Raw genomic sequence first — 18,070 nt, forward strand, 5'->3', positions numbered from 1 at the left:
ATCATCTTGCGAAAAGCGGTTTCCCATAGGAATGCATTGCAATGCATTCCTATGGGAATCTCGCAAGAGAAATGAATTTTTTTCATCTTGCGAAGCATCGGTCTCGGAAAAAAGTCTTGTGAAGCACAGCCATAGGAGAAGCAGTCTTGCAAGGCACCATAGCGATCGAAAAAACCATTCATCTTGCGGGTTTTTTGTCCCGTGAGGCGTTTGTCTTGTGAGACTCACCACTGTACCTTGCTACTTTATTTATTATGCTATGTACTTATCACTTTCTTATGACTTTAAGTTCCTTATTCAGGAACAGAAGAGTCAGAAAAATGGGCTTGGCTGAAAAAAGAAATCCCCCAGAAGACCTTAAAAGTAAGTTTAAAAAGTAAGTAATAAATGTATAACTCAGTGGTTTAAGTGTCTGGCTGCAGAACCAAAGATTAGGAGTTTGATTCCCCACTGTGCCTACTTGACAAGGGCTGGATGCAATGATCCATAGGGTCCCTTTCAGCTCTCCAGTTAAGATGATGATGATGGTTTTACTTGCTATATGGGAAGAGTAAAGATATCATCAGTATTTTTATTTTGAATTGGGGGAGGACTACTGTTATATATTTGTTATTCCAGAAAGTAATAATGCTACAGGTAATGGCTGAAATCCTGTTGCTTAGTGTAGTAAACTGCACTACAGTAAGGTGATTGAATGTATAGGGATTTGATGAGTCAACTCCTTCGCAAGTTCCATTGATTCAGATGGGCCTGCTCAGTGTAGTAAATCACAACCAGAGTAAGCCCATTTGAATCAATGGAGAAGTTGATTCATCAAATCCCTACAGATTCACCTGTAGTGCAATTTATTACACTAACCACGGAATTCCAATCAGTGTCCTTACCTGTAGTCTGCAATTTCTAAGCGCTGCTCTTTCTTAGTTAACAAACGATAAAAATCTCCTTACAAGGCAAAACAAGACAAGAAGTTAAAGTACAGGATGGAGGAAGAAGGAAATTCTGTAGTTTCTTCTTTGTTCTCCTTTAAAGAAACTGTAGTTTCTTAGAGTGGAAATGTTACCACAGCAGTGGGCCTATGAATATGTCCAAGGTGGATGTTAAGGGAACAAAGAATAGGGGATGGAGAAGAGTGGAAGCTCCCTGGGAAGCTGATGGACAAAAGATAGAATATAATTATAAAGAAATAATCCATTATATGCAAATCAAAGTATCTGTAAATTTCAGGTGACAAATAGTTTTTACTTAGTATTCTGTTATAAGATGTTGATGTAAAGCAATGAAAGAAAACAACAATACTGAAGGAAAACTGATGCAAACAGATATGAGATAATGAATTCTTATCTGAAATAATGCACTAAAGTTCCCACCTTGAAATCAAAGCTACTTCTGAACATCTGATGTCATAATTACTTTTCTCTTTCCTTAATGGACTGCCAAAATTTTATGAATTCCAACTTTCCAGCTCCACACAATCCTGGCTCTCTTGTGATTTAAATAATACTACAGGAAGTAACCCACTTAAGACAGGCCCCTTGTTTTTCTAGATAATGAAAGATATTAAAAACCACCACATAAGGATTAAAGTAGTGAAGAGATTATTTCCATGAGGTAATCAGCTGTGTATGTATTTTCCTCAGAATTTCAGGATTGAACCACAAGTATGGAGAGACATATCTTCAGACAAGAAATATAAATGCACACCAAAAACAATTCTCGATTCCTTTTTTCCTATGCAGGTGGCCACTTCTACTTCTTTATCGGGAAAGGACAAAGAAACCATGCAAAATATCAGTCAATAGGTCTTCAGGGAGAAAATAGCCTTGTTAACTGCTCATTGCCAGACCCCTTAGCCAATCTGTTTTCTTCCCCAGTGACCTGAAGAGAAGATTTTAAAAAATGATGATGATGACTTTATTCCACAGTAAACCTGACTAATTTACAAAATAAAGGCGATTAAAATGCAGACCACACAGTAATATTCAGATAATCTCCTGCATACCCCAGTATCCACACCGGAGAATAATTCTGCTATTAAAGCACACATAGAAAAGGGAGTCTGGGGAGGAAATGAACACTAAGCAGTGTAAAATGATTGCATTTAGAACAAAAGGACAGACAAAATAAGTATTTTTGAAAATGTGCTGCCCACAATGTGAATAGATTTTAAAAAATAGTTTTCTTTTCTTTTTAAAATGAAAAGTAGAAAAGAAAGAATACAGCACAGTGGTATGCAGAAATAAACCTCTCCAGAAACCAAAAGCAAATGAACACAAAGATGAACATCTTAACAGTGGAATCCTTCCACATGTTTACTTTGTAAGTACAGTATCTCCTACTGTGTTTGTGGGGGCTCATTCCTGAGGAGTGTTCACATTACTTCAATCTAAGTTATATTTTTGATTGTTTAGATTTAAATAAATTAGGCTATATACAAGGCCTGAGAAAATACTGCCCAAACTGCCCACTGGCTTATATCTTGTCGTAGTCGTCTCCAGCCTGAGTCTTTCAAGATGGTTTCACCTATCTTGCCGATCATCTTCACCTATTGTCTGTGGTGACAGGGACTCAATGGAATTGGAATTGTAGGTTATTGTATCCCTGTCCCTCCCACTCATATTGCCTGTTTGGAAATCAAGTTTCCTTATTTGCAGGTGGGGTGGGGTTCATTCAGGGACTACCTCCTATCCTTGAGGCTGAGTGGAAAATTCCAATCAAATGGCACTGGGGTGAGGCATTTAACCCGTCCCTCAAACTGGTTGAAACCAGCTCTTAGCTCACCTTAAGCAACAAGCAACATGCATGTTGGATCTCTGCCATGGCCATCTTGGGAATTTCATTCATAATTTTTCTGTCCTATGCCTGAGGAAGTGAATTTCATTCATGAAAGCTCATGTTAAATACCCAAGCCAAGGTTCTGCTACAGAGGATGTCAGCCTTCTGTACTTAGCAGCCTAACTTCTTGGGGAGATGGGACACACAACATGCTGAGGATCTTAAATTCAGGGCCAACTCATAGGAGAAGAAGCAGTCATTCAAATATTTTGAAACAACCCCCCCCCCCCAGTTATTTAGGGCTTTGTAGATGAAAAACCAGCTTCATTGAGTTGAGCATGGAAACAAATTGGATGTCAGTTCAATCGTTTCAAGACTAGTGCTGTGTGCTTCATATATTGCAGTCAAAGTGTAGCCTAGCTGCAGCATTTTCACTAGCTGTAACTTCCAAACATTTTTCAAAAACAGACCCACACAGGGAGCCTTATATTCGTTTAAACAGGAGATCATTAAGGCATGGATCACTGAGGCCAAACCTGCCTTCTCTAGAAAGGGACAGAATTAGTGCATCAGCTGAAGCTGTGCAAAGGCATTCTTGGCTACAACAGCCACATGGTCTTCTAGGACAGTGGTCCCCAACCTTGGGCCTCCAGATGTTCTCGGACTACAACTCCCAGAAACCTTCCCCACAACCTCTGCTGGCCAGGATTTCTGGGAGTTGAAGAACATTTGGAGGCCCAAGATTGGGGACCACTGTTCTAGGAGGACTGAGACAACCCTTGTGTTGAAAAACAAGAGCTAGTAGGGGAGAAAAAGAAAAAAAAATGAAAGGCAGGGTTAAATGTGTGTTCCAGTGAAAGTGGCAAGAAACTGTCACTGAATGCTCCTTTTAGGAAAAAGGGGCATTTCTATCTTATGGAGAAATGGACAGACACAAAATAGTTCAAAATGTTTGGAGGAACACAGATGAGAGATTGTTGCCTAAAGGAATCAATGGAGAAACATTTTTTACACTCTCCATGACACCAGGATAAGAAAGTTCTTTCTCATGACTTCCCATTTTCTCTACAGTACTTCTATTAAAAGTATCATTCTTCCCTGGTATCTTAATATCCTATTCTTGCTTCAGACAAATGACCTTATTCTCTCTTAAGTCAGAATATGTAAGAAATCTATGCTCCTTAGTACCAAAATTTGGGACTAATGATACTTTAAGGTGCCATGTGGCACTTAATGCAGGTGTCTGAGTACTTCTAAACAAGTTGGAATACTCATGAAATTTCAAAGGTCAAGATGACCTTTGACCATGACACAAAGGAAGCCAATTTATTGTGGTAGGACGGAAAACAGACACTGATCATCCCCAAGCAGAATGGCTGTGGGACAAGGAGCAGGCAATGAGGTGTGTGTGTGTGTCAAATTTGTGTAGAGCACATAAAACAATAAACACATCTTAAAGGCTAGCATGTTTTAAGGTGCCACAAGATTCTTCTTTTTGCTGTAACAGACCATTAAATTTAGAAATCATAGAGCAGATGTACTCAGTGGGGTGTCTTAAGGAAGCACAGGGTTTGAAGTGTAGCATTTACAGTACCACTTTTAGTTTGTATCAGGTTTTGCAGAAAAAGTGCTCTAGATACGGAAAAAAAACCCTTGGATATACAATTTTTTTTTCAGATTAAAAAACAAACTCAGAAAGACTTCACATGCAAACTGGTCCATGGTAGTGAGAAAACACAGGGACTGGATACACTAGACCATAAGAATATCCATAGTCATTAGTGTCATGTCCTGACTTAGATTTTTTTGGAAAAGCACTTGAACTAGGAAACATGCTGTGGCTTTATTCCAGTTTTGACCCAGAAGAGATCATTGTGGATTCTCTAGTAGGGCTGCTTTTAGATGTACATCGCATGCACAATATGATTTAAGCTTAGGCCAAACTGATCGTTGCTTTACAGATGATTTTTGATCTTCTGTGAAGATGTTATTTAAATATTTTTAAAAACTAATGTAATATAAAGAGGTTAATTTACCAACTTTACATCCTGTTTTCCCAATTAAAATGGTGCTCAGAATAGCTGTATGACTTTGTAAGTTATGGTGTGATTGAAATCAAATATATTCCAGACAAGTATTCCTCTGATTATGTTCCAGACAAGCTGCTGGAAGAAACACAAAACTGGAAGCTGCTGAAAGAAAAGGCTGGCACAGAAAAGAACAGTCCCTGGAATGTATTGCTAATAGAAGAATTTCAACATAGATGGGCAGAGTGCAAGCAGATCTATAACAGAGAGGAAATGACTGCCTCTTTGTCATTGCTAAGTGGATAGGTGATTTGTCTCTGGTGTTTTTTTAATGCTTGAAATTCTCTTAAGAGGAAAGGCGTCTCTGAAGTGCTTTATGCATGAATGAGGCATTCTCAGTGGATATGGGTCATGCAAGTAGATGTACAGAAGAAGATTATTTGACTCCAATTCATGCCACTTGATATAATGTGATAAAACATTTGACATGGTAGATAAGTTCAGTTTTAATCTTGCAGAATTAAAATTAAAAGGAGAGAATTATGCAGCAGGAAGAGGCCAGAGTGGAAAAAGAAAATATGAAAAACAACAACAAGACAACAACAGATGGGTACCAATCAAAAGAGAAATTTGATGAAGTTTGGAAGTTGATGGTTGGTGGGTAAGAAAACACATTCCTCTACCCAATGTAAGAAAGAAAGTCTGAAGGTATTCAAATCTAAATGCCAGAATAAAAGAAAAAGAGAGAGAGAGCGCTGAGAGGTGAAGGAAAGGGAAAAAAGTTGTTTCAGTCACGGAAACACATAGATGAAGATCCATCCTAACGAGTGATTGAAACAGTCAAGTCCCAACTGCAAGCATAAATGGTAGATGGCACACAACTGCTACAGGAAAACATGTTGCACAGAAAAAGCAAGAGAAAAGCAATGATGTCTGTTACCATGTACGCCAACCTATTTAAAATAAAATCACAGTTGAAATTTAGCAAATGTTGGGCCCCAAAGCCCAACTGTCCTCTTTCATGAGTCACCTACAAACTGGAATTGCATGACATATCAACATGAATCCTAAATTTTCCGCTTTTAAAATTCATAACATTCGATCTGATATTCCCCAAAGGACTCTATTTTCAGCTAATGCAACACAACAGTATTCTGAAACACAAACATATTTGATTTCCAAAAATGGTTATTCATGTTTGTTGTGAATTATTAGTCATGAAAAAACAAAAACAAAGGTCCAGTTTATGTTCCGTGTTTGGTCCTTCAGCAACGACATTCACTCTGTGTCAAATGGCACACGCAGTCTGTCTGAGCCTCTCACACCCTTTAAAAATAATGATTAACACATCTCTCTTACCGAGTAAGTGTTGATTTAAGCTGCTTCTGTCCGAACTCTGAAAAAGAGAGTAGCTGGGCCAGAGTGGATCTGAGCAATGCAGACAAACTGATTTTCAGTCCAAAGCAAAGATCAGCCGGTAACGGCTGCCATTTATCTCAAAAGGTGCCTAATCCTCCTGTAGATTTTAAAAGGGGTGAATGTATTTACTTACATCAAACAACCTTTCTATATACATCTCTTCATTGACCTTATCGCGCAGGATGTCCTGAGAATGGCGAACGAAGGTGACGTAGGCGTCAGCAACATCCATCCCTGGTTTCTGTGGGAGAAAAGGAGTGGGATAAGGAAATAGGGGGAAAGAGGAGCAAAAAGCCATGAAAATGGCATCTACTCAAGACAGTCACACTTGAAAAGATTCTCCCCCTCCTTGAAAACACATTCTCCTTCACTGTCCATCTAAAGAGCATACTATGTGGGGCTGCCCCTTGAAGGCAGTATGGCAGCCGCAGTGAGTACCAAAGGATCATATTTCCACAGTCCCGGCTCACCTGCATTGGCTATCAGTTTGCTTCCATACCATATTCAAGGTAACCAGTGCCGACCTGTAAAGCCACAATTGGTTTGGGGCCTCAATACCTATCAGAGCACTTCTCTCTAAGATCAACTTCCTGTGCCACTCACACCTCTTAGGCTTTGATGTTGTGAATGGAGAGAACAGGAAGTCCTTCTCCAGGAGCCAGACCTTCGCTGCAGTGGCCACCTTCTTGGGGAATGCTCCCCCTGTGGAGGTATATCAGGCCCCTTCTAATATTCAGATAGCACACAAAACATTGCTTTTTAGATAAACATGTCAGGATACCCTCCTTTTATAACTGTTCATTATTTAGTTTTATTTTGGGCTATTATACTTGTATCTTGTCCGTTGCCGCCATCTTGAGTGTTTGTCTAGTTTTCCTTATATATTATATTTTTATATTTGTGGATTGGGTGTGGTGTGGTTGTGCTCATTATGTTTGAACTGCCCAGAGTAGTGGCAATGCCACCAGATGGCATGATATAGAAATATAATGAACAAACAAACAAATTCTTCTAGCAGATATCTGTGCCACACTGAGGTGTCAGCAATTACCTTCTGCTATGTAAGTAGCTTAAATAAGTAATGACTGGCTTTCACCCTGTACAATTGCTCAGTGCACAGTATCTCTCTTCTCATTTTCTTTGAGAGAAATTGCTTGGATGGATAATACCTTTCCTTCAAGGCCCAGAGCCAGAAAGTTCAGTATTTGGCACTATTGACCTAATTAACAAAACAACTCATGGTATGGTTCTTCCCTACCGTTGTGTTTCTTTTCATTGAATGTTAGAAGGCTAAAACACAGCACCAGTGTATTGCTCTCATTGTCTTATGGCTTTTGAAATACAGAGGAGGGGCAGGATCTGTTCTCGATGCAAGACATGCAACAATGGGCTCAAGTTATAGGAAGTCAGATTTAGGTTGAACACCAGGAGAAGCCAAGAGTGGCCTTGTGGCCAGATGGGCAGTATAGAAATAGAATGAATGAATGAATGAATAATAAACTGTTAGAGCAATATGGCACTGGAACCAATTACCTTGAGAGGTGGTGAGTGCTCCAACACTGGAGGCATTCAAGAGAAACTCAGACCACCACCTGGCAAATATCCTTTGATCTGTATTCCTGCATTGAGCAGGGGACTGGGCTCGATTGCCTCACAGGCCCCTTCCAACTTTATTATTCTGTGATTCTATTATATGTGTATGACAATATTTAAAAACAATACAGTGGTGCCTCGCTTAGTGATCGCTCCGTTTAGCAACGAAATCGCTTAGTGACGCTGTTTTTGCGATTGCAAAAGCGATCGCTTTGTGATGTTCTCTATGGGGTATTTTCACTTTGTGATGATTGCAGGGAAGCGATCATCGCAAAGCCCCCATTTTCGCACAGCTGATCAGCGGTTTCAAAATGGCCGCCAGGGAAAAAACCATGGCCGCCTGCTGTGTTTAGGGATGGATTTCTCGCTTTAGAGGCACCAAAAATGGTGGCACTATGGAGGTTCTTTGCTCAACGGTGAGTTTTAAGCCCATAGGAACGCATTGAAGGGGTTTCAATGCGTTTCTATGGGCTTTTTAATATCACATAGCGACATTTTCGTTCTGCAGCGATTTTTGTGGAACGAATTAACGTCGCTAAGTGAGGCACCACTGTATTTCTCTTATATTACCTTTGCTCTGTAATCATTTAAGCTTGGGACAATCTATATTTCAAAGGGAACATTATATTGTGTTTCTATGCTGGCATAATGTCAATGGAATAAATTTCTGTGGTGAATTGACATAAATTAAGAAGTTAGTGTAGTTATTTCCTGCTGCACACCAAATTTATGTGTACTTTTGTTTAATGCTGGCAGGCATTAACCAATCAAATTTTTTGTCTATATGTTTCAGGGCACAATCTAGTAAAAACATTTTGACAATGTATTCATTTCAGAGAGCATTGGACAAACATTTAACATTTCCTCAATTGAAGCTAAAATGGCTTTAATTCTGGTAATATTCAGTTAGACTGTGTCCTAGATATGTAGCTAATAAGGCTGCAATCCATTGGCTACAATCATGTAGCCTCAAGTTACTCTTCATAAGGCCAGTGACATCATCAGCTGCAATAACTTTGAGAAAACAAAAAAAATTCCCATCTCCCTCTAAAGGTCTTGAGGCTCCAGTGGAATCTTTTTCATTGTCAGAAAGCCATTAGGGGCTGCAGGATGTCCTTATTTTCCAAATATTAACACCACAAATAAAGTGGTCCCCCTGGAAGTAATTTTTGGAAAGCAAAGATTCCCCTTCCCATCCCATCGCTCCCAGTGACTTTTCCATGATGAAAGAGATTCCATGGAGCTTTGACAGAGAAATAAGAAATTTTATATTCCCTAAAAATCACCATGGCTGATGACATATAGGATTTAAACTTGTGTATACTCAGTTGGGAGAAAACTCCATTGAACAAAGTGAGATTTATATGAGCAGTAGTATCATAGTATGTCTGTACATATATTATTTACTTATATCTTTCCTTTCATCCAAGGGAACTTACAAAAGAATTTAAAAACAAAGGAAAACTAAAATTGCAACAAAATCACAAACATTAAAATTAAATTAAATTGATCAAGTTATTAAAATGTATTTAAAACACTTAAAACTACTTGATTAAAATACTAATATTAGTTTCCCTAAAAAATATAATAGAATGTAAGTACGTACATTAGCTAAGACTGTATGATTCAGGGCTTTTAATTGGGAGACAGCACTCCCTGAATCAAAAATCCTGAGTAGGCTTGTATGGGAGAATGAAGTCTTTAGCTTGGAGACAAGTCATAGAGTGGTATATAGACCATAACCAGGCATTTTAAATTGTGTACCCCTAGCTACTGAAGCTTTAGAGGGAAGGAGCTGTTAGATAAGGGAGTTTCTTAGCAGTGGTCTTAGTCAGCAGTCTGGCTGCACTGTTTTGGACTAGAAGAAGTTTCCAAACACTGTTCTAAGCCAGGCTCACATAACACATGTTGAAATAATTTGGTAGTATTGTTCTGTTAGTGTACACTTTCTTCCTGTGTCTCCTGATGTACTAAATATGAACTTCTGAAGTGTGCAAGATTTGACAAGGTCTACATTTTTCTTACAAGATGGTTGTGGGAGATATAATTTGGAAGAAAATAATCACTAAATAAGTTCACAACCCTTGATATGTGAAATCAAACTTCTCTCAAAAGAAACCCATTAAAATTCTGAAATAAGAGTAATTACGAAAGCTGCCACACAAATCTTAAATGTCTGTGGCACATTGAGACTTCTTAATAATGGGTGTCATTACTTTTATTATTGAGATTTACCACAGATCATAAAGTATCATTTCTCTAAGAGACATGATTGTCAGCCACTGTAAATTGAAGTTAGTTAACACTTCTGTGTAATTTCCAGGGTGAAAATGAGGACAGTTTGAGAAACAGTAGGAAGGTAGTTTGTAGATATATATTAATACAGAAATACAATTATCAAGCAAAGGGCCAACCATTGGTCCTAGAGATGCCAGTAAAAATTTTAACACCTACTGCAACAATGACAAGGTATTAATTTAAAAAAAATTGAGGACAATGTAACATATGGCTGTTATTCTTTTCAAGCAATTTCCCACAACTGAATTGTGCCAACTTCATGATGCTATATGGCCAACACTAAACAATTTTGTTTCCAGAATTAAAGGAGGGAAGGCAGATACTGAGAGAGCAAAGATTATACCTATACAAACCTATAGGTTTGAGGTATACATATCTAGACCTAAAACATCAGAACCATATACCGTTATGTGTGCCTGCCTGTGTGTCAGTACTGTATTTCATTCATCACATTTGCTGGTCACAAGGATAGGATGAGGAAACAGATAAAAGATGCTGTCCAAACTGTGATAATCCATTTGTTTGTAGAACAAAATGAAACCCATGAGAAGCTTGTGAGGGGAGCAGGGGCCATGTGTCCAAATTTGGGAGTGAGGTACCTCTTGCTTGAGCTAATAACCGTATCTACAGAATCTAATTCTTTGGGTTTCCACCAGGAACTAGGAGTTTCATTGTATCCCTTCCTCTGTTTATCTATTTTTCTTTTTTTTTCTGGGACAGGATAAGGAGAGTATCCTTCTCAGCTGTCCTGACAACTTTAATTGCTGAGTCCTATTTTACTGACTCTTGGGAGAAGAGTGAGATATAAATATGATGCATACATACGTAAATATATACATAATCTTAGGTCATCATCCCTCAGCTTTTTTTCTTCAGAATTCCCCTAACATGCCTACTTTCTCACACATTAGCCTAAATCTAATGATAAGTCCCAACTAGAGAAGCCTCACTGAATCAGTGGTATTTGGTCTGTAATGGCCAGTGTGGTTTTGTGGCTAATGGGAAAGAATTTAAGATTTTTACTTCTCTAAAGTGTAAGTTTGTCTCCATGATTATATCTTCACCAAGCTAGAGTGACTTATCCTGACCTAGAAGTGTTGTTTTTGTTGTTGTTGTAAGTGCCAGGTTATCACCACCACTTGGAGGACTGGAGACTGACACTTGCCATGTTTTCATGAGGGTTTTGCGCTGATATGGACTGGGAGAGCTAATTAAGATTGAGACTGGCCTATGGTCCCAGGAGGGTGAGCAAAGGAACTCCTGGACCAACATAAGAGAACTGGAAGAGACTCAGCATGGCAAAGGGGCTGGTGCAGCCTAGTACAAATATGGAATTGCCTACAATAAAAAAACTAGATGAAGACTAACCTGGATAAAGCAGTAGGGCTTGGAGTTTGTGATACTAAACAAAGGGTCTTGAGCCCCTCACAATACAGGGACTAGTGGATCACATAATGTGAAAACAGAAAGGAAAACAGAATATATTTCAAAACTTTTCCTGTTACTTCCATAAAAGATTAGGGCAATGAGCAGAATGCAGTGTTAAGCAGAGTAGCTCATGCTCATGCTTGTCTATGTACAGTATCATCACAAATTGGACACTCATGAAGAATTAGGATGGTAGAGTGAAAACCTGTTCCTGTCTGCAAATTTGCAGAACAAAATGTCTGTCTGCCAGCATGTCTTATTTTATCAGTCATAATCCCTGACTCCAACCAATGTTCATACATTGCACTTAAGATCAATTTAAATGTTAATTTCTGATAAGCAGAGTGCTTTGCCTGAGAGTTTTAAGAGCTCTCTTCATTATAATCCAAGCTCTAAACAGAAGGCTGCAGCACTATTTGCCCTTTCAAAAATGAAATAATGTGGTTATTTTTCAGAAATGGCTTCAAGGTTCTTTTTGGTGTACACTTCCGTCATTCACAGTTTTCCCATCAAAACCTGTTTTTCTTTTAAAGTTAAAATTATGGCTGAAGTATACAAAAATAATAAATATTGGGAGGGCCAACGAACATGAGGTAGCATGTATTTGTTAAATTGCATGACTGGTAAAAAAAATTAAGACTGGTTTCCCATTCAACACTGGTGGAGATCCCTATTAAAAATAGCCAGCTGATATGTGTGCACTGGATATTTCCTTGTACAAACTCCGTAAAAAGCCTGCTATAGTTGTAATGGACTGACCAAGTAGGATTTCTGGCCTAAAAGCTATAATCTGTTATAGAATTAAGTGTGCTAAAGTGTATTATCTTCATGTTAACTTCTCGCCTAATTTAAATCCAGCATTTGGAACATCATTTTTTAAAAAGTAACATGGTAGCATCACTTTTAAAGCATGCAATATGTAAGTAGTTGTTCATTATTAGACACGTGTCTTGTCCTTAGACAAATTGAACTTTATTTTGGGGTTTTGGGGAACAGTGTAGTGGAGCAAAATCCCACTGTTCATCACAATGCAGGGAAACAGCCCAAGAGATTTTTCTTGCTCCATTTGGCATTTGTAGGATTAAAATATGTCCCACAATTTGAACTGAGGAAAGGAGAAACTGAAACTAAACATAGTATTGGTAGACTGAGTTCCTGGCATGAAAGAACAATGTAGGTGGGAAGTCCAAAGAGCTTCCTTGGACACTCCAATCACATAAGGGCTACAGAGGGCTCAGAAGAAACCAGTGCACATTACATAATCTTTTCCAGTGAAAGACTTGTGCCATTGTTTAGAGAGTCTTTTTGGATTCAGTCTTCTTTTTCTTTTCTTTTTCTCCCACACAACAACATTCATTAAATGTTACCAAACTACTATTCTATTATTAGGATTTAATGTGCGAGTGATTGTGGAAGAACTGCTATATGGGCTTTGACTGGATAGGGCAATAGGGTTTATTCTTCCTTCTTCCACAGTTTTCTTTTTCTTTTTTCCTTCTCTTCTTATACTTGTTGGTGCAGTAGTACAAATATGAACCATTGGCTGCAGGAAATCTGGTTATAAAGATTAAGATCTACCATGTTGCTAAAACAGGTGGTGCTGTGTAATTCCCACCCTAGGTCGCAACTGTTTGTGTATATAAAGGACAACTGAAAGTGGATGGAGTACAAATTCTTTTAAAGTGCACAGGATGGATCAGTCCAAATCTGTATGTCCAGGATCTGAGTACAGAATGGATTAGAGGCCTTCTACACATTCACTATACTCTATAAATAGCATAATAAAGGTTCCCCTTGACAATTTTTGTCCAGTCATGTCTGACTCTAGGGGGCGGTGCTCATCCCCGTTTCCAAGCCATAGAGCCAGTGTTTGTCTGAAGACAGTTTCCATGGTCACATGGCCAGTGCGACTTAAACACGGAACACTGTTACCTTCCCACCGAGATTTATCTACTTATCTTTACATGCTTTCGAACCGCTAGGTTGGCGGGAGCTGGGACAAGTGATGGGCGCTCACTCTGTCGCGTGGATTTGATCTTACAGCTGAAGATCTACAGACCTTACAGCACAGAGGCTTCTGCAGTTTAACCCGCAGCGCCACCATGTCACATGCAATCAAATAGCACAATAAGCGACTTAAAAAAATTATTAAAATAGAAAAATCTATACCCTCAGTCATTCTCAAAAAAAAAAAAAAAAGAAAAGAAAAAGAAAAGAAAAAGAAAAAAAGAGCAAAAACCCTACTCAACTTTCTGGAAGTCACAATTAAACAATAATTGTTACATTAAAAATTATGTTATTGTTTAAAAGGACCATAATATTACTTCAAAAGTCAGTGTACTACAAGCCATGTCCTTACTTTGCATTCAGTATTCAGCTTCCCTATGAACAGTGTCCTTTTTTCCCTCTTCAACTTGATCAAAACATTTTTCTTCAACTTAGAAAACTGCAATGTCACAGTTTTCTCCTTTCCTTGTGTCTTCCTTTCTTGTCTGGATTCATTGAGGAAGGGTCTTGTTTGCCACAATTATGATACAATTATCACATACAGACTGGTCATTCTGACCAGGTTCTCAAAGACATTATTACCTGGACATGGCAGTCAGTAGCATTCATGAATAGTTTCCTACTAGGCCCTAGCATGGTGGAGTAGTGTCTTCTATTACTCCTGAAAGCCTCTCAGTTGGGTCCATTCACTTATGTCATTCCTCTAGTAAAGAGTTGCAAAAGTTCTGTGAAACCTTAAATTCTAGTAAACCCCACTCACCTTTCTCACTTTCCTTTGCAGTCTAGCTGACCAGCTGGCCAGTGGAGAGAAATGAAACCCACTTTTCCCTGACTTGCCGGGACAGCGGTTTTCCAGTCATTGGAAGTGACATGAAAACAGTAACCCTGGAGGATATTGTCGATGTAACTATCCCAACCCCTTCTTCCCAGTCCTGTTTCCCAGTCTGCAATCTTCCCACCAGTAGTGATTGTGAGGGGATGCAAGTGTGTGTGCTTTCTGTAGGCATATATGGGGGAAAGGAAAAGAAGTATTTTTGCTACCAGCTTGCACGAAGGACAAAACTGATGGTGCGGCATATGTGTATGTCCTGTCATCAAACACCTGCCCACTTTGGAGTCTGCTGGCCTTTAGGCTGAGCACGAAGGTCTGAAAGGATGCTGCAAATGTGCTTGGCTGAATGCACTTGCAGAGAATATATAATCAGGAACATCAATGTTGCACGCTGCTGGGTGGGTGGGTGGGAGGCACAGAGGTGGAGTCATGCTTACATGTTTGCTCACATCCTCAGCATGGATTTAGCTCTTTGTACAAGCAAGTGAATGTCTGCATAGGACTTGTTTAAGTGTGGTGGAAGAATACATACATCACCCCCCCCCGCTGAAATAAAATCATTAAATCCTCAAAGACTGTGGTTCTCTGTGCTAGTGCAGAGCTCCTGTGAAAAGCAATGGGGAGCTTTATAGCTTGTGGAGGCCCATTTTCAGCTTTGCACAAGGGTCAAATCCAGTGTTTTCCTTCTACTTATGCTCGTCCTTAAACAAAGTGTTGCACAACTCACGGTTTCATTCAGCTAAGTCCTGGTTGCTCTAAACATTTTAGCCAGTTTGCTAACAATAGCCAACAGCTGATAGAACACTATTTATTTATTTATGTATTTATGTATTTATGTATTTATGTATGTATTTATTTATTTATTTGTGTATTTATGTATTTATGCATTTATGCATTTATTTATTTATTTATTTATTTATTTATTTATTTATTTATTTATTTATTTATTTATTTGTACCACTTCTTATACTTTTTCTGTTGGCCTGATGCCAGACACCATCCAAATATCTGTCCTGAACTATCCATTCAGTGAAAAAGGGAGGACAATCAACATGGGAGTGAGTGAATTAACCTCATTGTGCTGCTGGACATTGAGAATTAACAATTTTGGCAAGTAACCTGAAGCATGGCTTGGGGGGGGGGGAGGGGTGTAGTGAAAGGCACAAAAAAAATACCTAGGTACTTCTCCATTCCTATCTTTCAAGGTAACTGCTTTTTGACATGTCGATTCCTATTCTTAGGTGCTAATTCATTCCTGCTGTTTGTCCAAAAGGCTCTTTGTGCCAGAAAGAGGCAGCCAAAGCCTTATATAATGGCTGCAAAGCACAACTACATTCAGATTTGAAGAAACAATTAATGTTCTTTTTCTAATTACAAACCTCCAAAAATATTACTTTCATTCAGAAGTCATAAACTCAGCAGGAAACTACTGTACAGTGTTCCTTGTGCTGCTTGCTATAAATACATAACATTCTTCTGTGTGCAAAAGATGTTTTAAACAATAATTCCTGAGAGCTCCATATTTTACCATACTCTGAATCCTTTCATCTTGTAGAGACGAGTAATCATGTATTGTGATCTGTTGTAGACAATATACCAAAGTGACTGCAGCTACATAATTATTGATTCATATACTAAAGATGAATACTGCAGATCTGCATCCAGTTTGCTCCACATTCCTCACTACAGTTCTTACTTACATAATACTGGGTGATAAACACCGTATGATGCCTTTGACAGAAACTCACAAAAGTAGGCATCAAAAGAAGATAAAATCAGTGGAAAACATTCAAAATCCACTCCCACAATCCTTTTTAACAGAAATCTCATGTTTACCACTGCCCAATATATTCTTATGTATACCAATATATAAATCTTAACAGGTTACAGAGTAAAAATCATTGGACAGTATCCTGTTGCACAGCTCCACCTGTTCAATCATAGTGATTTGATCTGGATCATTGCGCATGAGTCACATATACCCCAAAACTGAAATTCTTCAATTAGCAGAAAGAAATCTATGCTTAAATAATGCTTACGGGCACATCCACGTATTTGGAAGCTGCCTTCACCTGAAAGAAAACATAAAACAAACTTTAAGCTAAAGCTGATGTTTTCAAGAAATACAGACAATACTCAAACATTTGTTGCAAGTTGGAAACCCATTCTGGGAACATGTTCAATTAGGTGAATTATTTGTTTTAGAAACAACAGAGCGATCTTGTCGCTCCAGTGTTACGCTGACAAAAAGGACTCTCTACCTATATTACTGGACTGGACTGGAAGCCTCAGCAGTGTGATTCCTTCCATGCTGCCCAAGTAATCTGAGAAGCCCCAGCACACACTAGGAGGACTTCCCACTGCAGCTCCATGGCTTGGGATGACATGCATTGTGCTAGTGATGTGCATTGTGCTAGCTGCACTTTAGTGATCCCCAGTTGACTCCTCTGCCAGTAAGGTAGGTCTGGGAAATGTGTCGCCCTCCAGATGTTGGTGGAATGCAACTCCCATAAGCCTCAGCATAGCCAAGGCAAGGGGATGATGGGAGCTGCAAGTACAGCAACAATTGGAGAGCCACATGTTCCCTAGTACTCCATAACATCAATGTAAGAAGAGCCCCAACATGTTGATAGTCTTCAACAATGCCTTCTCCACCAGCACCTTAGACTCTGTATCACAAGCTGAGCGGTCACTGTGGTAAAATACTGACGATCAATATTATTATATGGACAATAAAAACCATTTGCCAAATAAAAATGAAAGATGAGAGCTGTAGTGAGAATTATAGCACTGCCTTGCTATCTGAGAACCTATCGAGCTGAAATAAACATAAACATATTAGGTTGGAGTCAGATTTGCTATTTGCATAAAAAGGGACCAAAATCTAGTAGACGCATCTGCTGGAAGAAGAGTGGTGGTGGAAAGAGGCATTCTATTTGCCAGCTTTCTCTTCCCATTTGCATGTTGTTGTTTATATAATTATGTTGAAAACATCACAGAGAGTGCTCCAAGTGCTCTGAGGTGGTATATAAGTCAAAACAGCAACGACCTCATTGTTCCAGTGTCCAGACATTCCAGAATAGCACTTGGTAACAGACAGAACAGGCTGTAAGGGAAAAGGCAAAATGGCACAAATTGTTTCCTTCCTGCTCCAGAGCAGAATCCCATGGATGGAGTACCACTCATGGCTAGTCTGCATCCAACCCATGACAAGGAAGGAAGGAAGGAAGGAAGGAAGGAAGGAAGGAAGGAAGGAAGGAAGGAAGGAAGGAAGGAAGGAAGGAAGGAAGGAAGGAAGGAAGGAAGGAAGGAAGGAAAATAAACTTCAGTTTTTATGTCAGTATAACACTACATGTGCAATAGGTAGAGTGACATTCTGTAAAAAGATTTCATTGGGCAGCCATTTTAGAAGGACTGACTTGCACATATAACCATAGATTCTCCATAAACAAGATGAAGTGGCAGAGTGCATCTTGGTTATGTGCCTGTTCAGGTATCCAACCATGCAAACAGTACAAGCCACAGCATCTTATCAGTTAGGTGCCATTTGCTGTGACATATTACAAGAAAACCTATAGGGTTCCAGCCAGAATGTCACTGGAGAGATAACGTCCATAAGTGGTAAAAGACATATCTTTATCCTAGCACAAATTTGAGTCATCCAACATATTGCCAATTCGTTTGTTTTCATTTT

The 18,070-nt window shown here is 39.0% G+C and overlaps 1 protein-coding gene across 35 annotated transcripts in view; it reads right to left on the reverse strand.

Moving 5' to 3' along the window:
• The window catches only part of CADPS (calcium dependent secretion activator), a 400,801-nt gene that overhangs the window by 39,744 nt on the left and 342,987 nt on the right, over window positions 1-18,070 (reverse strand). For all 35 annotated transcript variants that reach the window (XM_072989350.2, XM_072989349.2, XM_072989351.2 and 32 more), the window contains 2 exons: window positions 16,416-16,448; window positions 6,352-6,459 (listed from right to left, as the gene is read on the reverse strand). In XM_072989350.2, the coding sequence (XP_072845451.2) occupies window positions 6,352-6,459; window positions 16,416-16,448 (141 nt within the window). The remainder of the gene's footprint in view (window positions 1-6,351; window positions 6,460-16,415; window positions 16,449-18,070) is intronic.

The sequence above is a fragment of the Pogona vitticeps genome, chromosome 2 (assembly GCF_051106095.1).
Source record: "Pogona vitticeps strain Pit_001003342236 chromosome 2, PviZW2.1, whole genome shotgun sequence".
In the NCBI taxonomy this organism is placed as follows: domain Eukaryota; kingdom Metazoa; phylum Chordata; class Lepidosauria; order Squamata; family Agamidae; genus Pogona; species Pogona vitticeps.